We start from the raw sequence: 14099 nt of genomic DNA, 5'->3' as shown, positions 1-14099 counted from the left end.
TTTTGGCACTGCCATCACTAAATCATTTTACATTTATAAAATGGTTTTATTACTTGTTTTCTCCCCTGATAGAAAGTTTACGTGTTCTATGAATGCGTGAAATAAAATTTAATGTCATGTGTATTGATTTTTGTTGATCCTTCCCTTCATACCTAAAAGTACTGATTGTGTGATGTACAAAGCATTGAATATTCTGTATGTTACAATGTAATTCAGCTGATGTTCGTGTATTATTGGCTGATAATCCTGTTTCACCCTGTATGCAAGCTTTTTTAAGTAACACTAAATGTTTGTAAAACAGCTAGCTTCAATATTATTTTTATTATAACTAAGCAATGACATCGTTTACTGCCCACAAATACACATAGTTAATGTAGGCCTAAGCAAACGTTAGTGATAAAGTATTTGTGGAATTATCTCGACTGAAACAAGAAGAAGAAAAATAGACAATTTGGTTGGTTGGCACTTTTTGATTTGGTAACTTAGCAATTGTTTCTTGCCTTGTTTTTGGAATTGTTGGGTAGAAAAAGGAATTGAAAGTGAGTGATAATCATCTTTTAAATCAAAATCTCCGATGTTGTTGATTTTATAGCTACATATTTGGATTATGTTTATTGAGTATCTTGACTATCTACCAACTCTATGATATTCGAAATTGTATCATCCAAACACTTGTCGAAACAAATTACGTTTCGGTGGGGACAGTTTACCTTGAATGGATGTCAATTCTCTACTGTAAGAAAATAACACATATACACTTGTTATACGTATATATATCCATGTTATTCTGAAATAACATAAAATAGAGCTGGGACATAATAAGAAGTTTGTAGTTTTCAACTTGGGTGGCACCTTGTACGCACGTGCACTAATACGCCACGTTAGAAACTCCTTGAAATCATGTATAACTTTAAACTACTGGAAATCTGCCAGATAAAAGTATCCACCTACAACGGATCTTTGTCTGGATCTTTAAGACTAACGATAGAATTGACTGTCACCTTCATCATGTTCCAATACCTGAAAGTAACCTCACATTATTCGACCTGTAGCCCTACATGTTAACCACTAGGCTACTGCCGGCAACATCATAAAACTTTATGTGACACTAATCAGAATGACAGAACAGTGAAAACAATAATATTTCGATATATCATTTTAGATTAACATAAGTTAGGTAGCGAGATGACTTGCAGAATGTGAAGCTATGCATAATATGCAGTCACGAGCTAACTACATTAAAGAAATCTGGCTGGTTAAAATCAAGATGGATTGAGGGAATAAAAGCGACTATGCAGGTGGGAGTTTGCTTATGACTTCCAGCTGGTAAAGTCGAGAAATTAAAGAATACTTGTTACTTTTGTTAGTGGAGGTCAGCCATTACTAATAACTTTGAGTAGTCACAATGTTAAAATTCTGGTAACACTTGAGCAGTTTTCGTTCGGTTAAGGTTAACCAAAACAGTAAAATATAACCTTTTTTCATGTAATTGTAAAATGATTTTGGATATGGAGTGAAGTTTCATCCTTGATTTAAAATATGCGTGTTTACAGCGTTATGGAAGCAACTATAACATGTTTATGATGAAAGATTCACTAACAGCTAGTAAACATGATGACCAACAGTAATCCAAAGTGAGTGATAACAAACAGTAATATTTGTAGAAAGGTCAGTCTCTTGTGAGAGGTACGAGCCACGTGCAGTTATCACTACCCTATCCCTACTAAAATATTTAAAGCTACAAGGACTATGTAAAATTCCAAATTCGTTAAATGGGACAAAGATTTATAACAAGACTTAATCTAGTTACATCCAGTAACATCCATTATGTGCAACATGTTTTACTGAACTTAGATTATGCAATAACATAGTTGATATGCTGAGTTAGAATATAGAAACACAGAAGACAAACCTATGACTAACCTTCCTACCGTATATATTAGTCGTCTATAATGTTTATAAAAGAAGTAATATGGAAGTATACAGAGAGAAGGCTAATAACCAACGCTGTAGAAATAGAACAAAAGTTACTGGGGCTTGTGACATTGACAATGATGAAAAGTCATCTACCTCCTTAAGTGAACATTTAACCTCAGGTACCGAGACTTCACCTTCGTTACTGTTCTCTCCTCTTGGGTCAAGAAAACACGATTTTCCAATAAACACTAAACCTAAAGTTTTCATCGAGCAAAGCTTGTCTTCTATTAAACATTTTGTTGTTTAATGTATTTTGACATTTTAAACATAATGCATTATTATGGATTTTCGTAATTTATTTATGTAACTATCGTTTTGTAGATTCATGAACACATGAGCATACATTCGTCGGTTCTCGGAATGTTTTTGTAACTGTAATTGCAGCATATTTATCACCTGATTCTAAAACGGATGGGGTTTTAAAGTAAACTAAAGGATTTATATTATATTACATAACCAAAGATGTCATTTCGGCTATTAGCCCCTTCCTGATGTCTGTTACACATATATTAAAGTGTCATTGTTATACATTCAACTATTTCCTATAATATTGAAGAACAGCCTCTTTTATAAAATGACTCAAAACAATCAAAACAACAAAGTACATTTGAGACATCATGAAAAAAGACAGTCTAATAAACCACTTTTATCATAAAAAATAAAAGCGTCAATTACAAAATTCTAGGAAAAAGTATATGCAACATTTATGTGAAATCTAAAACAATAAACGTAAACTTTGAATTAACAAATAAAGACTTCGTAAATTGATATCTTGTCATGAACTTTGTTCACATTTCATTATACTATTTGTTATATAACACACGAACTTTAAAAACCGGTAAAAGCAATGCTTTTCTATTAGAAACCAGAAGCAAACAGCTTTGCTCCCCACATAATTCCTTTTCTGTGTTCTTTTAATCGATTTATTTTTATGTAGATAAAAAGAGGTGTAGATTAGTTTTACTTGTATAACGTTATACAATCTTGTTATTGGGTCAAACGCGTACAACATGCTTGAAATTGTGGTAAATAGATAAGACATAGTTCTTACAATCGGAACTCTAACCCGTTGGCTAACTTACTCATTACAGCCCCCCAATGGAACAGCGGCATGGCATCAGACATACAACGTTAGAAACCGGGTTTTGATACCTGTGGTGGGCAAAGCACAGAAGAACAAAATATTCTCCCTATCTTCACACCATACTGGTTAGATACTTCCTACTTGTTTATCATTCCAAATAAATTAATATCTAACCAAGAAGGTAACTACCTATCCTTACCTGATTTTCAAGATCTTCGAGCCATCGTTGCTGACAGTACCTGAAGGATGGCGAAGATGGATAAAAATCATTTGTTTCAGGGTCACAAAACCATGTTGCATTTCCTATTTAAAAACATTGAAAATATGTTATTGTTTTTGGAAATAGTTAAGATGGTTGTGATGAAGCAATGATACAAATATAACGTTTTATTTACGTTTAATTTAAATATTTCATAAATAGGTCAAAACTTCCGGTTCGAATATTTACATACTGTAAGACTGTCTTAGTTAAATGGACATGAAAGTAAACAAAAGGGAATTCTCAATAGTCGCGACACTTGAAATTCTTTTAAGCAAGATTAAATTAAATTATTCTAGGATACTTTTCATCCTTTTTATTAGATATTTTTGTGCTCCAATAATATCAAATGTGGGGCGCGATTCGACGTTATTACTTATCAGGATATATACCAGCCTACCCTCAACTTGAAATTACTTTACGAAGGATTAGGACAAATTAATTTATGACACTTTGGACTTCGTCAAGTAATCATCAATCGAAAGGATTTGACATCCTGGGTTCATAATTGTAATCACATCTCAGATTGGTCAAGCAATGACAGAACTATGAGCTTAAAGTTTGTACTAAGAAAAACCCAAAAAAACTTCAGCTATTATGCCGCGGCTAAAAACAGCGAGTTTGCAACGTTATACATAAACTCCAGCTCACAGTAAGTTTCAAATAATCATCTGATAAACTTTGAAATATGTGGATACTTCAGAATTATCTTTGTTTCATTTGTCGTACACAAGACAATCATGGATTTTTTGAATTGTTTAAAAAATACTTGACTTTTTTAATCAAGATAGAAATTCAATGTGGCTGTCTCTTATTTAAATAAACCCAGAATGACTGCTTTATTCAGAAGAATACATATTTTTTAGGGTAGAAAACGGTAAAGCCAGTTAGGCTATGTATTGACTACTTTTACATGTCATGTATGGCTACAACTTATGTATTTAAACTTGCTTCTTTTAATTCAACGCAGTATTCGTAGTAAAATTAATCAAGATTCAGCATTATAGTATCACATTTGTAAAATTTTTCTGAGACCGTCGTTATAAATAGCAATGACGCAATGGCCTTATCACTCAAAAAATAGTTCTTACGACAATGTTTTGTGTTGTAACTATGGAACTTGTAATCAATAACAGTAAAGTAAATATTATGAGACAGTTAGCAAAAACGAATTGTGTGAAGAGTGAAGCAGCTAGAACTAAGTATAAACTTGGCGTTTTTGAGCAAGAGTAAAACTGTATTTGGTTACTACGTGTTTGTTTGTTTGTTTGTTTTTATTTCGCACAAAGCTACTCGAGGGCTATCTGTGCTAGCCGTCCTTAATTTAGCAGTGTAAGACTAGAGAGAAGGCAGCTAGTCATCACCACCCACCGCCAACTCTTGGGCTACTCTTTTACCAACGAATAGTGGGATTGACCGTCACATTATAACGCCCCCACGGCTGAAAGGGCGAGCATGTTTGGCGCGACGGGGATGCGAACCCGCGACCCTCGGATTACGAATCGCACGCTTTAACACGCTTGGCCATGCCGGGCCAGGTTACTACGTGAAAACTATGAAGAAGAAAAGATTTTTTGGTGGTATGATTGTAAGCACCGAAGACTGTCTTTATATATATATATATACTACTCAGTAGAAGTTCTAAGAAATCAAAATATATACTCAGTATACCTCTGTGATTGACACTTAAACAATTTAAAAACTAGATAATTTCGAAAAACAAATAAAGAAAACATCATTCAAACAACAAATGCTTTAACTGTATCTCTAACAGAGCTTGAAAAATAGGAGAGCTAAACGCGAAAGGACTGATGGAACAATGAGAGAGAACTACATTAATTATATGGAAGGCAGAATAGAGACTTGCATAGTAACTGAGTTTACACTATAGCAGGTAAATAAAATACTACGATTATGGAACTGTGAGAGTAAATAAACACGTACTGTTACAAAGGAAATATTATTGTATATGAGAAATATCTATCGGAACAAAGCGTAAAATAGGAGAAAAAATAGGAGAAGATTTGTGTGCATAGACTTTGTGATGTAGCAGTAGGAACATGTGTTGTAGCATAGTGATAAAAAACACAAGTACGAGTTAAATAGAAGTAGTTGCTGTGTGAAATAACTGGAAGAAGATATGTGTTTAGCGGGAAAATTAGAAGTTAGTGTGTGTGTAGCAGCTAAGTGAAGGAATTAGGAAAACAACTGCGAACAGAAGTTTTGTAAGAGAAGCTAAAGAACGACAAGAACCGACTGTAGTGTTAGAATCAGAACAAAAGAAGCACTGCACATGAACATTGAATGAGAGAACTACAGAAAATGAACGAGAAAACAAGTGCAGAGTATTAAATATTAAATTTATCTACCAATAAACTTTTCATTAGTCATAACAAAGAAAACAATTTGAGAAGACATAACAAACAGTTGAATAAAACTCGCCTTTTGCTCCACGTGGACAGGGCTGTAGAGCTGTTTCTCCTGCAGGAGTGTCAGGCCAATTAATTTCTCTCTTAAACCGACCTTTACAGTACTTTCCAGAAATTGGTGGTTTGAAAGTTGAGCTGGTGCTAAATAAAAATAAAATTACATATTTGAGCTAGATATTTTCACTGTTTCACAACTGTGATTCATGGTGAGCATTGGCATGCCTTTAATCTTATGACTGTTAAATATTACCGTAAATATATTCGTATACTCTGCATGAGATTGTGTAACATCAGTGTTTCTCAAACGACGGGTCGAGAGCTGTCTGTCCTGTGTCAAAATTTTGTTTTTACAAATAAAATTGCCGTATTTTTTATTGTTTTTTTTTTCATTCTTATTCAGACAATGGATCGCGATGACCAAAGTCTGGACATGCGAGGTCGTCAGGCAAATATGACTGAGAAACACTGGTCTAGATCTATATATTTTAGACAAGGAGAAGAAAACTAGTTTATGATATGGTAACCTAGTTTCCAATACAATTATCAGAGGGAAGTAAATGAAACTTGTATGGTTTAGTTGGGAGGAAGATGAGAGTTGTTGAAGAAAGATGAACAACTGAGTTATTTACATAAGCACACCGAATATGCAACTATTAGTCCTCCGGTGAGATAACGGCAAGTCTATGGACTTAAAACGCTAAAATCCGGGATTCGATTCTCTGTGGTGGTCACATTAGATAACTTCAGTGTGACTTTGCTTTAAAGAAATAATGTGTATTTATTATTGTCAAAGGAAGGATTGTTTGTTTTTTAATTTGGCTCAAAACTACACAAGGCTAGCCGTCCCTAATTTAGCAGTTTAAGACTAGAGGGAAGGCAGCTAGTCATTACTACCCAACACAAATTCTTGGACTACTTTTTTACCAACGAATAGTGGGATTTATCGCACATTATAAGGCCCCCATGGCTGAAAGAGCGAGCATGTATGGTTTGATGGAGATTTGAACTGAGTTTGCGAGTCGAGCGCCCTAACCACCTGGCCATGCTAGGCCCTGTTGCCAAAGAAAAAAACGAAATAACATAAGTTTAAGACAGTCGTATTTGCTTCTTTTCTGAAAAGGGAAATGTAATTATGTAACACCAGGCTAATAGAGTAGGGTACTAGGTAAATTGATTTGTTGGATTGAAAGACTCACAGAGAAGTACGTTTGTGTAGGTGGCGTGGGAGACTGTGAAATATCTTGTAAACGTTTAGAAATACCACATAACCTTTTATGTTCAACGAATAGGAATCTGAAGTCTTTACACTGTTTATGTTCAACGAATAGGAATCTGAAGTATCTACACTGTTTATGTTCAACGGATAGGAATCTGAAGTCTCTACACTGTTTATGTTCAACGGATAGGAATCTGAAGTATCTACACTGTTTATGTTCAACGGGTAGGAATCTGAAGTCTCTACACTGTTTATGTTCAACGGATAGGAATCTGAAGTCTCTACACTGTTTATTTTGATATAAAACTGAAAAAGAAGATGAAATAATAAAAGATTGTATTTAATTTATCAATTCGAAAATCACACCACACGCGATAACAACACCACCCAGTGGTTAAACGGTATGTCTGCGGACTTACAACGCTAAAATTCGGGTCTCCATAACCGTTGTGGGCATAGCACAGATAGCCCATTGTGTAGCTTTGTGCTTAATTGAAAACAAACAAACAAAAAAGCGATAGCATCACACACTGAGAATTAATTACTGCTGCTTATAAATTTTCACAGCCTCATATTAATTCATTTTGGTTTCATAAATGCAATGAAAAACTTTTGTTCTTGTAATATTTACATAATTGAGATGATACAATATTAAAAGTCGAAAAATAAAATTTGGCGGATACTTAAATAAATAATTACACGTGCACCTGCTGAAAAAACAAACTACCGAATTCTGATGAAAGAACGTTTCTTGAAAACTTAAGGTTAAATACTGTGAATAATCTCAGATAAAATGACAAATATATATTAATATTTATTTCATTTACAAGATGGGTAAAACAAAGTTACCTTGAAGTTGTTGTTTTCTCAAAAAAACGAAACTCACAAATCACTGAGTGTGTTCTATTTGTAGGATCAAAGTTAACACTATAATGGGTTACATTATTGGTCGCAAAGTATAAATAAGATAATCCCAATTCGCGTTGTATTTCTTTTGTTGAATCCTCCAATGAATTTGTCAGCCAGTCTTCAATATGGCCGCCGCTAAGCCATTGAAGTTTCGTGTAGGGTGTTCCTGTATCACGTGCTGGAGACATGAAGCCGCTGGTCCAAATTCCTGCTACAGTAAAAAAATAAAATAAAAATATGTAGACAAAGAAAACACTTACCAGTTAAAGTTCGATAACGCCTTAGCTGGAGAGAATAATGTAGAAAGAAAATAAAGATTTGTTAAGTTATATATGACTGGTTTTTAGGTGATCCAGTACATTTTATATTGGACACAGGAAACATTTCTGGATGACTAAGAAAAGTTTGTTTATAAAACTGTATGTCTCACATTGACGGTATTTTGTTGTTGTTTTGTTTTATTTTATGTTGTATTCTAGAACTCTCGACAGCGCAATGCCGTTTTAGGTTTACAACTGGAATAATTTATGCCAAGAGCCTTTCAAGAAAGAATAGTTCGTAAAGAAACAGTGAAAAAAGCGCAAATACCAAATCAAGATATCTTCAAAGACGTCTAACTATAACGTAGTGAATAACACTGGGAAGACGTAAAAACGCCCGAACAGATCCCACTATACGCAGTACTGCCAGTACAAATAAAAACAGTTCGATATTAGTCATTCCGAAAATCATTACCTCTTCCTTCCAAACCGAGGAGACGATTGCTGCAATTCAAACTTATCTCAAGTAACTACACACAAGAGAATTCAGAAAGATCTTGTCCAGTAATGAAACACAAACTCTGAGCGCACAAAATCTTTCCCACATCCTTAGAGGACTTTAAGCTTTGCTTTATGAAACTTTTATTCCACAAAGTGAACAGTAAAGCAAAGGCGGACTGCATGAAGAACGTATGAACACCAGTTATAAATAAAACCCAAATAGATATAGATACTAATTATATAAGACTTTCTGCACTGTATGACCAGAACCCGGCATAACCAGTTGGTTACGACACTCGACTCGTAATCCGATAGTCGCGGGTTCGAATCCCCGTCACATAAAACATGTTTGCCTTTTCAGCTGTAGAGGCATTATAATGTGACGGTCAATTCTACTATTCGTTGGTAAAAGAGTAGCCCAAGAGTTGGCGGTGGGTAGTAATGACTAGCTACCTTCCCTCTTGTCTTACACTACTAAATTAGCGTCAATCCCACTATTCATTGGCAAAAGAGTAGCCCAAGAGTTGGCGGTAGGTGGTGATGACTAGCTGCATTCTCTTTTGTCTTACACTGCTAAATTAAAGACGGTTAGCCCGGATAGCCCTCGTGTAGCTTTGCGCGAAATTCAAAACAAACCAAACGAAAAATAGGTAGAAATTACGTCAAGACAAATTCTTCGTTTAAATCGATAACAGCACTTTTACGAACCATGGAAAATGAAATAGTGTTCATTCTACCCCTTGTAACATTGTAGCTTTTGAAATTGTGAGAGGCATGAACCTCTGTGCATTTGATTTACTCAAAATTAGTCTCGGAGTCAGTCTATACGTTATTTCCACGAACAACTTTCACGAAAGCTTTCTACAGTGTAAATTTGTAGCCATGTAACCATAGCCATCGAATTAAGTACCATCAGGGGTAGCAGAAGACCTGGGTTATTTTTCGTATACATTGCGACTGATTCTTCGTGTTTGTTAAAGCGCAGATGTTTCATAAACTTTCCCTCAAAAACGTAACTTAAGAACATAAACATAAAACTCAGTACAACTGCTTTTCATAAAAGAAATCTTTACAAATACATGTGTGTACGTACATATAACACAAATAATAAGAGTGACATACCACTGACTGCTACAGGGTCGTATGACGTCACGAATTTCACCACCTCATCCAATTCAGATTTACTATTGATTTCGAAAATACTCAATAACTCTGGGAATTCTGGGTAAGCGGACAAACACAGCTGCCATACATCACTCCATGAGTGATCATCCGTATAGAAAGTGTAGCATGTGTCTTCGTTACAATAAGAATTTGGTTTGTTACAACAGGCGTTCATTTCCTCTCTAGGTAATCTTGTGTCCGCTTCTGAAACAATACATCTATATAACACATACGTTTTTAACAGTGCTAACGTTATACATATAAATTATATGAGCTTTTCCTATGGTACTATCACCATATTTTACATATAAGCAAGCTCTAATATGTGAGTCAATATACTGTGCAAGTGCTTCATAACGTTACTTAGGTGTTACGTAAGTGTACATTTATATATACATATGTTCCTCATGCTTTGTCTATGTATATTATGACTTAATCATACAATTGAAAGTTTTAATAGTATGTATAATATCTAAAATGTAAAACTTATGCTAATTTGTATAAGACTAGTTGAAAGAACTAGTGTGAGTATATGTGTTTATCTCTGCAGACACGTAATGATCTCAACCATTACCATGTCTCTTACAAACAGGACCGAGCTTTTGGTCATATCTAGAGTATTGCCACAGTTATTATAAAGGGCACAGTTCCACTGTTCTTACGTTTAGGACAGATGCCAACATGAAATTAAAATAGTGAAACTTGAAACATGTTTACATTACAAACAAAGAAGGTTGAGCAAAAAAATAAATATTAATTTGATCTTGGAAATGCTATTGGTTTGTTAATTATATTACACTTTAATATTTTTACGTATAGTTTTTTGATAATCTTAATGTTGGTTTAGCATGACTTAAAATAAATAAGTCAGTCTTATAAAAGTGTGATATAAAAAAGCCAAGTTATATGAAAGGAATGAAACATCTAAATGGGTAAGGTTAAAGTGTTAAAATAAAAGAATTGGGTGGATGCTTTGTCCCCATTTTTATTAGAATTGGAATAAGTAGGAACATGAGTATGAAAAACAGGGACAACGTTTCTTACTTTTCTCTTTGTAACTTACTCAGTGTTACATTATATTTTTACAGGGTTTGCTCTATTATATAAGTTGGCCCTTTTGAATATTACACCTTTACATAGTTGACACCTTTATTGTAACTTGGCTGTTTTGTTATCTAAAATATTTTAATTAGATTAAGAAATGAATACATGAAAGTTGATTAACCTAATGTTATTTGTTGTAAAGCACAAAATTACATAACATTAAACTATCCGTGTTCTGCCCACTGCGGGTATTTAAACCCGACTTTTAGCTCTATAAGCCCTTGGACTAGCCACTGAGCCACCAAAGGAACAGATCTAGTTAAATTACAGTTAACATTAAATGCACATTTTAGGGCCTGTCCTGATGTTACAGTTTATTTAAACAAGAGATTTAAGTACAACTTGTCTTAGATACTTACTTTGTGAAGTCATACTGAACTGGCAAGTGACTTTGAATACGGTAAAGTGTATTGTTGCCAGAGTCATTAGAATAGTCACAAAAACGTTTCTCATCCTGAACTAGCGTAACTCCTGTATACTTAAAGGACATGAATGTGTATATACACGCACATATTCATGAGGAGAACATTATATTCGAAAACACAATAAACACACGTCTAGCTTTCGCTAAACCTAATCGCCAGAGAAACATAACAGTTCTGTAAATCAATCCAGTAAAAATCTAATCAAAGTACAGTGATTGCAAAAGCGCACAAATGTTTAGAGCTTCTTATCACTTATAGGCTGTAGTCGTATATCATATTTTACCTGTTAACTATTTAGCTTAAGATAAAAATCAGACGTGCACTGATGTGATATTTCTCTAGTAGCAACTACACTGACTAAATCATTTTCTTGTAAAATAATACAACACAAATACGCATGGTTTAACTCCCAATCTGATACAGTGAATTGATTATGTGAATTAAATATTTTCTCTGGAATGTTTTCAAATTTGGTGATCTCGAAAATAATCATGATATTATCCGATGTGGTAAAATAAAAGTGTCCCCTACTGGCAGTTTCTCAGTTGGTAAACCATTTATTTGTAATGCAATGGGTCCCAGGTGAAAATACTGTTCGAGAGAGAAATAAAAATGGATTCTTATCAAAAACTGTGCTGGGCATGACACCAGCCCAACTAGTTCAATAAAATTTGTTTTTTTAAGATCTTGGATTCGTTTGCAATTTTTGACGCAATAATGTTTTTATGTGGTGATATTTTTTTTATTTCCTTGAGTGACCGAATTCTAGATCCTCCTTCTCGTTAACGCTTGAAATTACTAGATTAGTAAAAGTACTAATCTAAATCATATAAACATTAACAATGTCTGATCAGAAATAGGCTAACAGTATGAGTCAGAACTAATAGTAACTTATATATATTAATAAAATAAATTATGCATACAAACATATATCGTATATATATATATAATAAAATGTTGTCTTCTTGTTGTTGACAAGCACAAAGCTACACAAAGGATATCGAAACCCGATTTTCAGCAGTGTAAGTTCGCGCATACATACCACTGTGCCACAGGGGGACATATAATAAACTCACAAGAAGTACATAATGTCATGTATCATTATTCTTGTTTGTTTGTTTGTTTTTTTAATTTTGTACAAAGCTACTCGAGGGCTATTTGTGCTAGCCGTCCCTAATTTAGCAGTGTAAGACTAGAGGGAAAGCAGCTAGTCATCACCACCCACCGCCAACTTTTGGGCTACTCTTTTACCAACGAAAAGTGAGATTGACCATAACATTATAACGCCCCACGGCTGAAAGGGCGAGCACGTTTGGCGGACAGGGATGCGAACCCACGACCCTCAGATTACGAGTCGCACGCCTTAATACGCTTGGCCATGCCGGACCGTATCATTATGCAAACATATTTAAGCTTATAAAGTTTATAGCGCCTAAAATATTAGTTATAATGATGTTTTCCGCTGGTATCTGTTTCAATCTGATCGGTTGGAATATATAATGGGATCTTGTAGTTTTATTATTTTTTATTTATATTTCTAGCATTTTAAAACATATATTTGAAGTAATTTTTACTTTTTGGTATCTGTGAGCTGGTCCCCTTTCACATAAGAAAGTTTGGCGATTTTTTCTGTTGCTTGTTTTTCTACAATTTATTCAGCTTTACTAAAAATGGTCTTAATTAATTCAATGATATCATTAGTCGTTTGAATTCTGTATTTCAGTTTACCCCGTTTTAGTAAAAATGGTTTTAATTAATTCAGTGATGTCATCATTTTGTGTGAATTCTACATTATTTCAACTTTTCTTCCTCAGGTTATCGACAGCAGATTCGATGTTGACAAAGGCTATCGTTAGGCCAGTAAATAAACACAAAGGCTATCGTTAGGCCAGTAAATGAACACAAAGGCTATCGTTAGGCCAGTATATAAACACAAAGGCTATCGTTAGGCCAGTAAATAAACACAAAGGCTATCGTTAGGCCAGTAAATAAACACAAAGGCTATCGTTAGGCCAGTAAATAAACACAAAGGCTATCGTTAGGCCAGTAAATAAACACAAAGGCTATCGTTAGGCCAGTAAATAAACACAAAGGCTATCGTTAGGCCAGTATATAAACACAAAGGCTATCGTTAGGCCAGTAAATAAACACAAAGGCTATCGTTAGGCCAGTAAATAAACACAAAGGCTATCGTTAGGCCAGTATATAAACACAAAGGCTATCGTTAGGCCAGTAAATAAACACAAAGGCTATCGTTAGGCCAGTAAATAAACACAAAGGCTATCGTTAGGCCAGTAAATAAACACAAAGGCTATCGTTAGGCCAGTAAATAAACACAAAGGCTATCGTTAGGCCAGTAAATAAACACAAAGGCTATCGTTAGGCCAGTATATAAACACAAAGGCTATCGTTAGGCCAGTAAATAAACACAAAGGCTATCGTTAGGCCAGTAAATAAACACAAAGGCTATCGTTAGGCCAGTAAATAAACACAAAGGCTATCGTTAGGCCAGTAAATAAACACAAAGGCTATCGTTAGGCCAGTATATAAACACAAAGGCTATCGTTAAGCCAGTAAATAAACTTGTATAATGCTCTGTCTACTACGGGTATTGAAACCCGGTTTCTAGAGCTGTAAGTTCGCAGACATACTGCTGTGCCACTGGGGAGCCTGGTTACTCTTATCTGATAAAACAGTGAAATTTGAATTTTTTTATGTGTTATAGCGTACCCAAGAGGCCGAGAACAATGAATTCTTGTATTCACTGTCAG

General features: G+C 34.6%; 1 protein-coding gene across 6 annotated transcripts in view; it reads right to left on the bottom strand.

Moving 5' to 3' along the window:
- Nucleotides 1–11530, bottom strand: part of LOC143245072 (adhesion G protein-coupled receptor L2-like) — a 52518-nt gene extending 40988 nt beyond the window's left edge. For 3 of the 6 annotated variants that reach the window (XM_076490924.1, XM_076490942.1, XM_076490931.1), the window contains exons 1-5: nt 11263–11530; nt 9758–10017; nt 7815–8085; nt 5763–5890; nt 3261–3364 (exon numbers count right to left, since the gene is read on the bottom strand). In XM_076490924.1, the coding sequence (XP_076347039.1) occupies nt 3261–3364; nt 5763–5890; nt 7815–8085; nt 9758–10017; nt 11263–11393 (894 nt within the window). In that variant the 5' untranslated portion in view covers nt 11394–11530. The remainder of the gene's footprint in view (nt 1–3260; nt 3365–5762; nt 5891–7814; nt 8086–9757; nt 10018–11262) is intronic. The other 3 variants (XM_076490895.1, XM_076490904.1, XM_076490915.1) reach the window with 3 other exon arrangements.
- Nucleotides 11531–14099: the final 2569 nt, after the last annotated feature.

The sequence above is a fragment of the Tachypleus tridentatus genome, chromosome 1 (genome assembly GCF_004210375.1).
Source record: "Tachypleus tridentatus isolate NWPU-2018 chromosome 1, ASM421037v1, whole genome shotgun sequence".
NCBI classification, from domain to species: Eukaryota; Metazoa; Arthropoda; class Merostomata; order Xiphosura; family Limulidae; genus Tachypleus; species Tachypleus tridentatus.
This window is presented reverse-complemented; position numbering and strand designations above follow the sequence as displayed.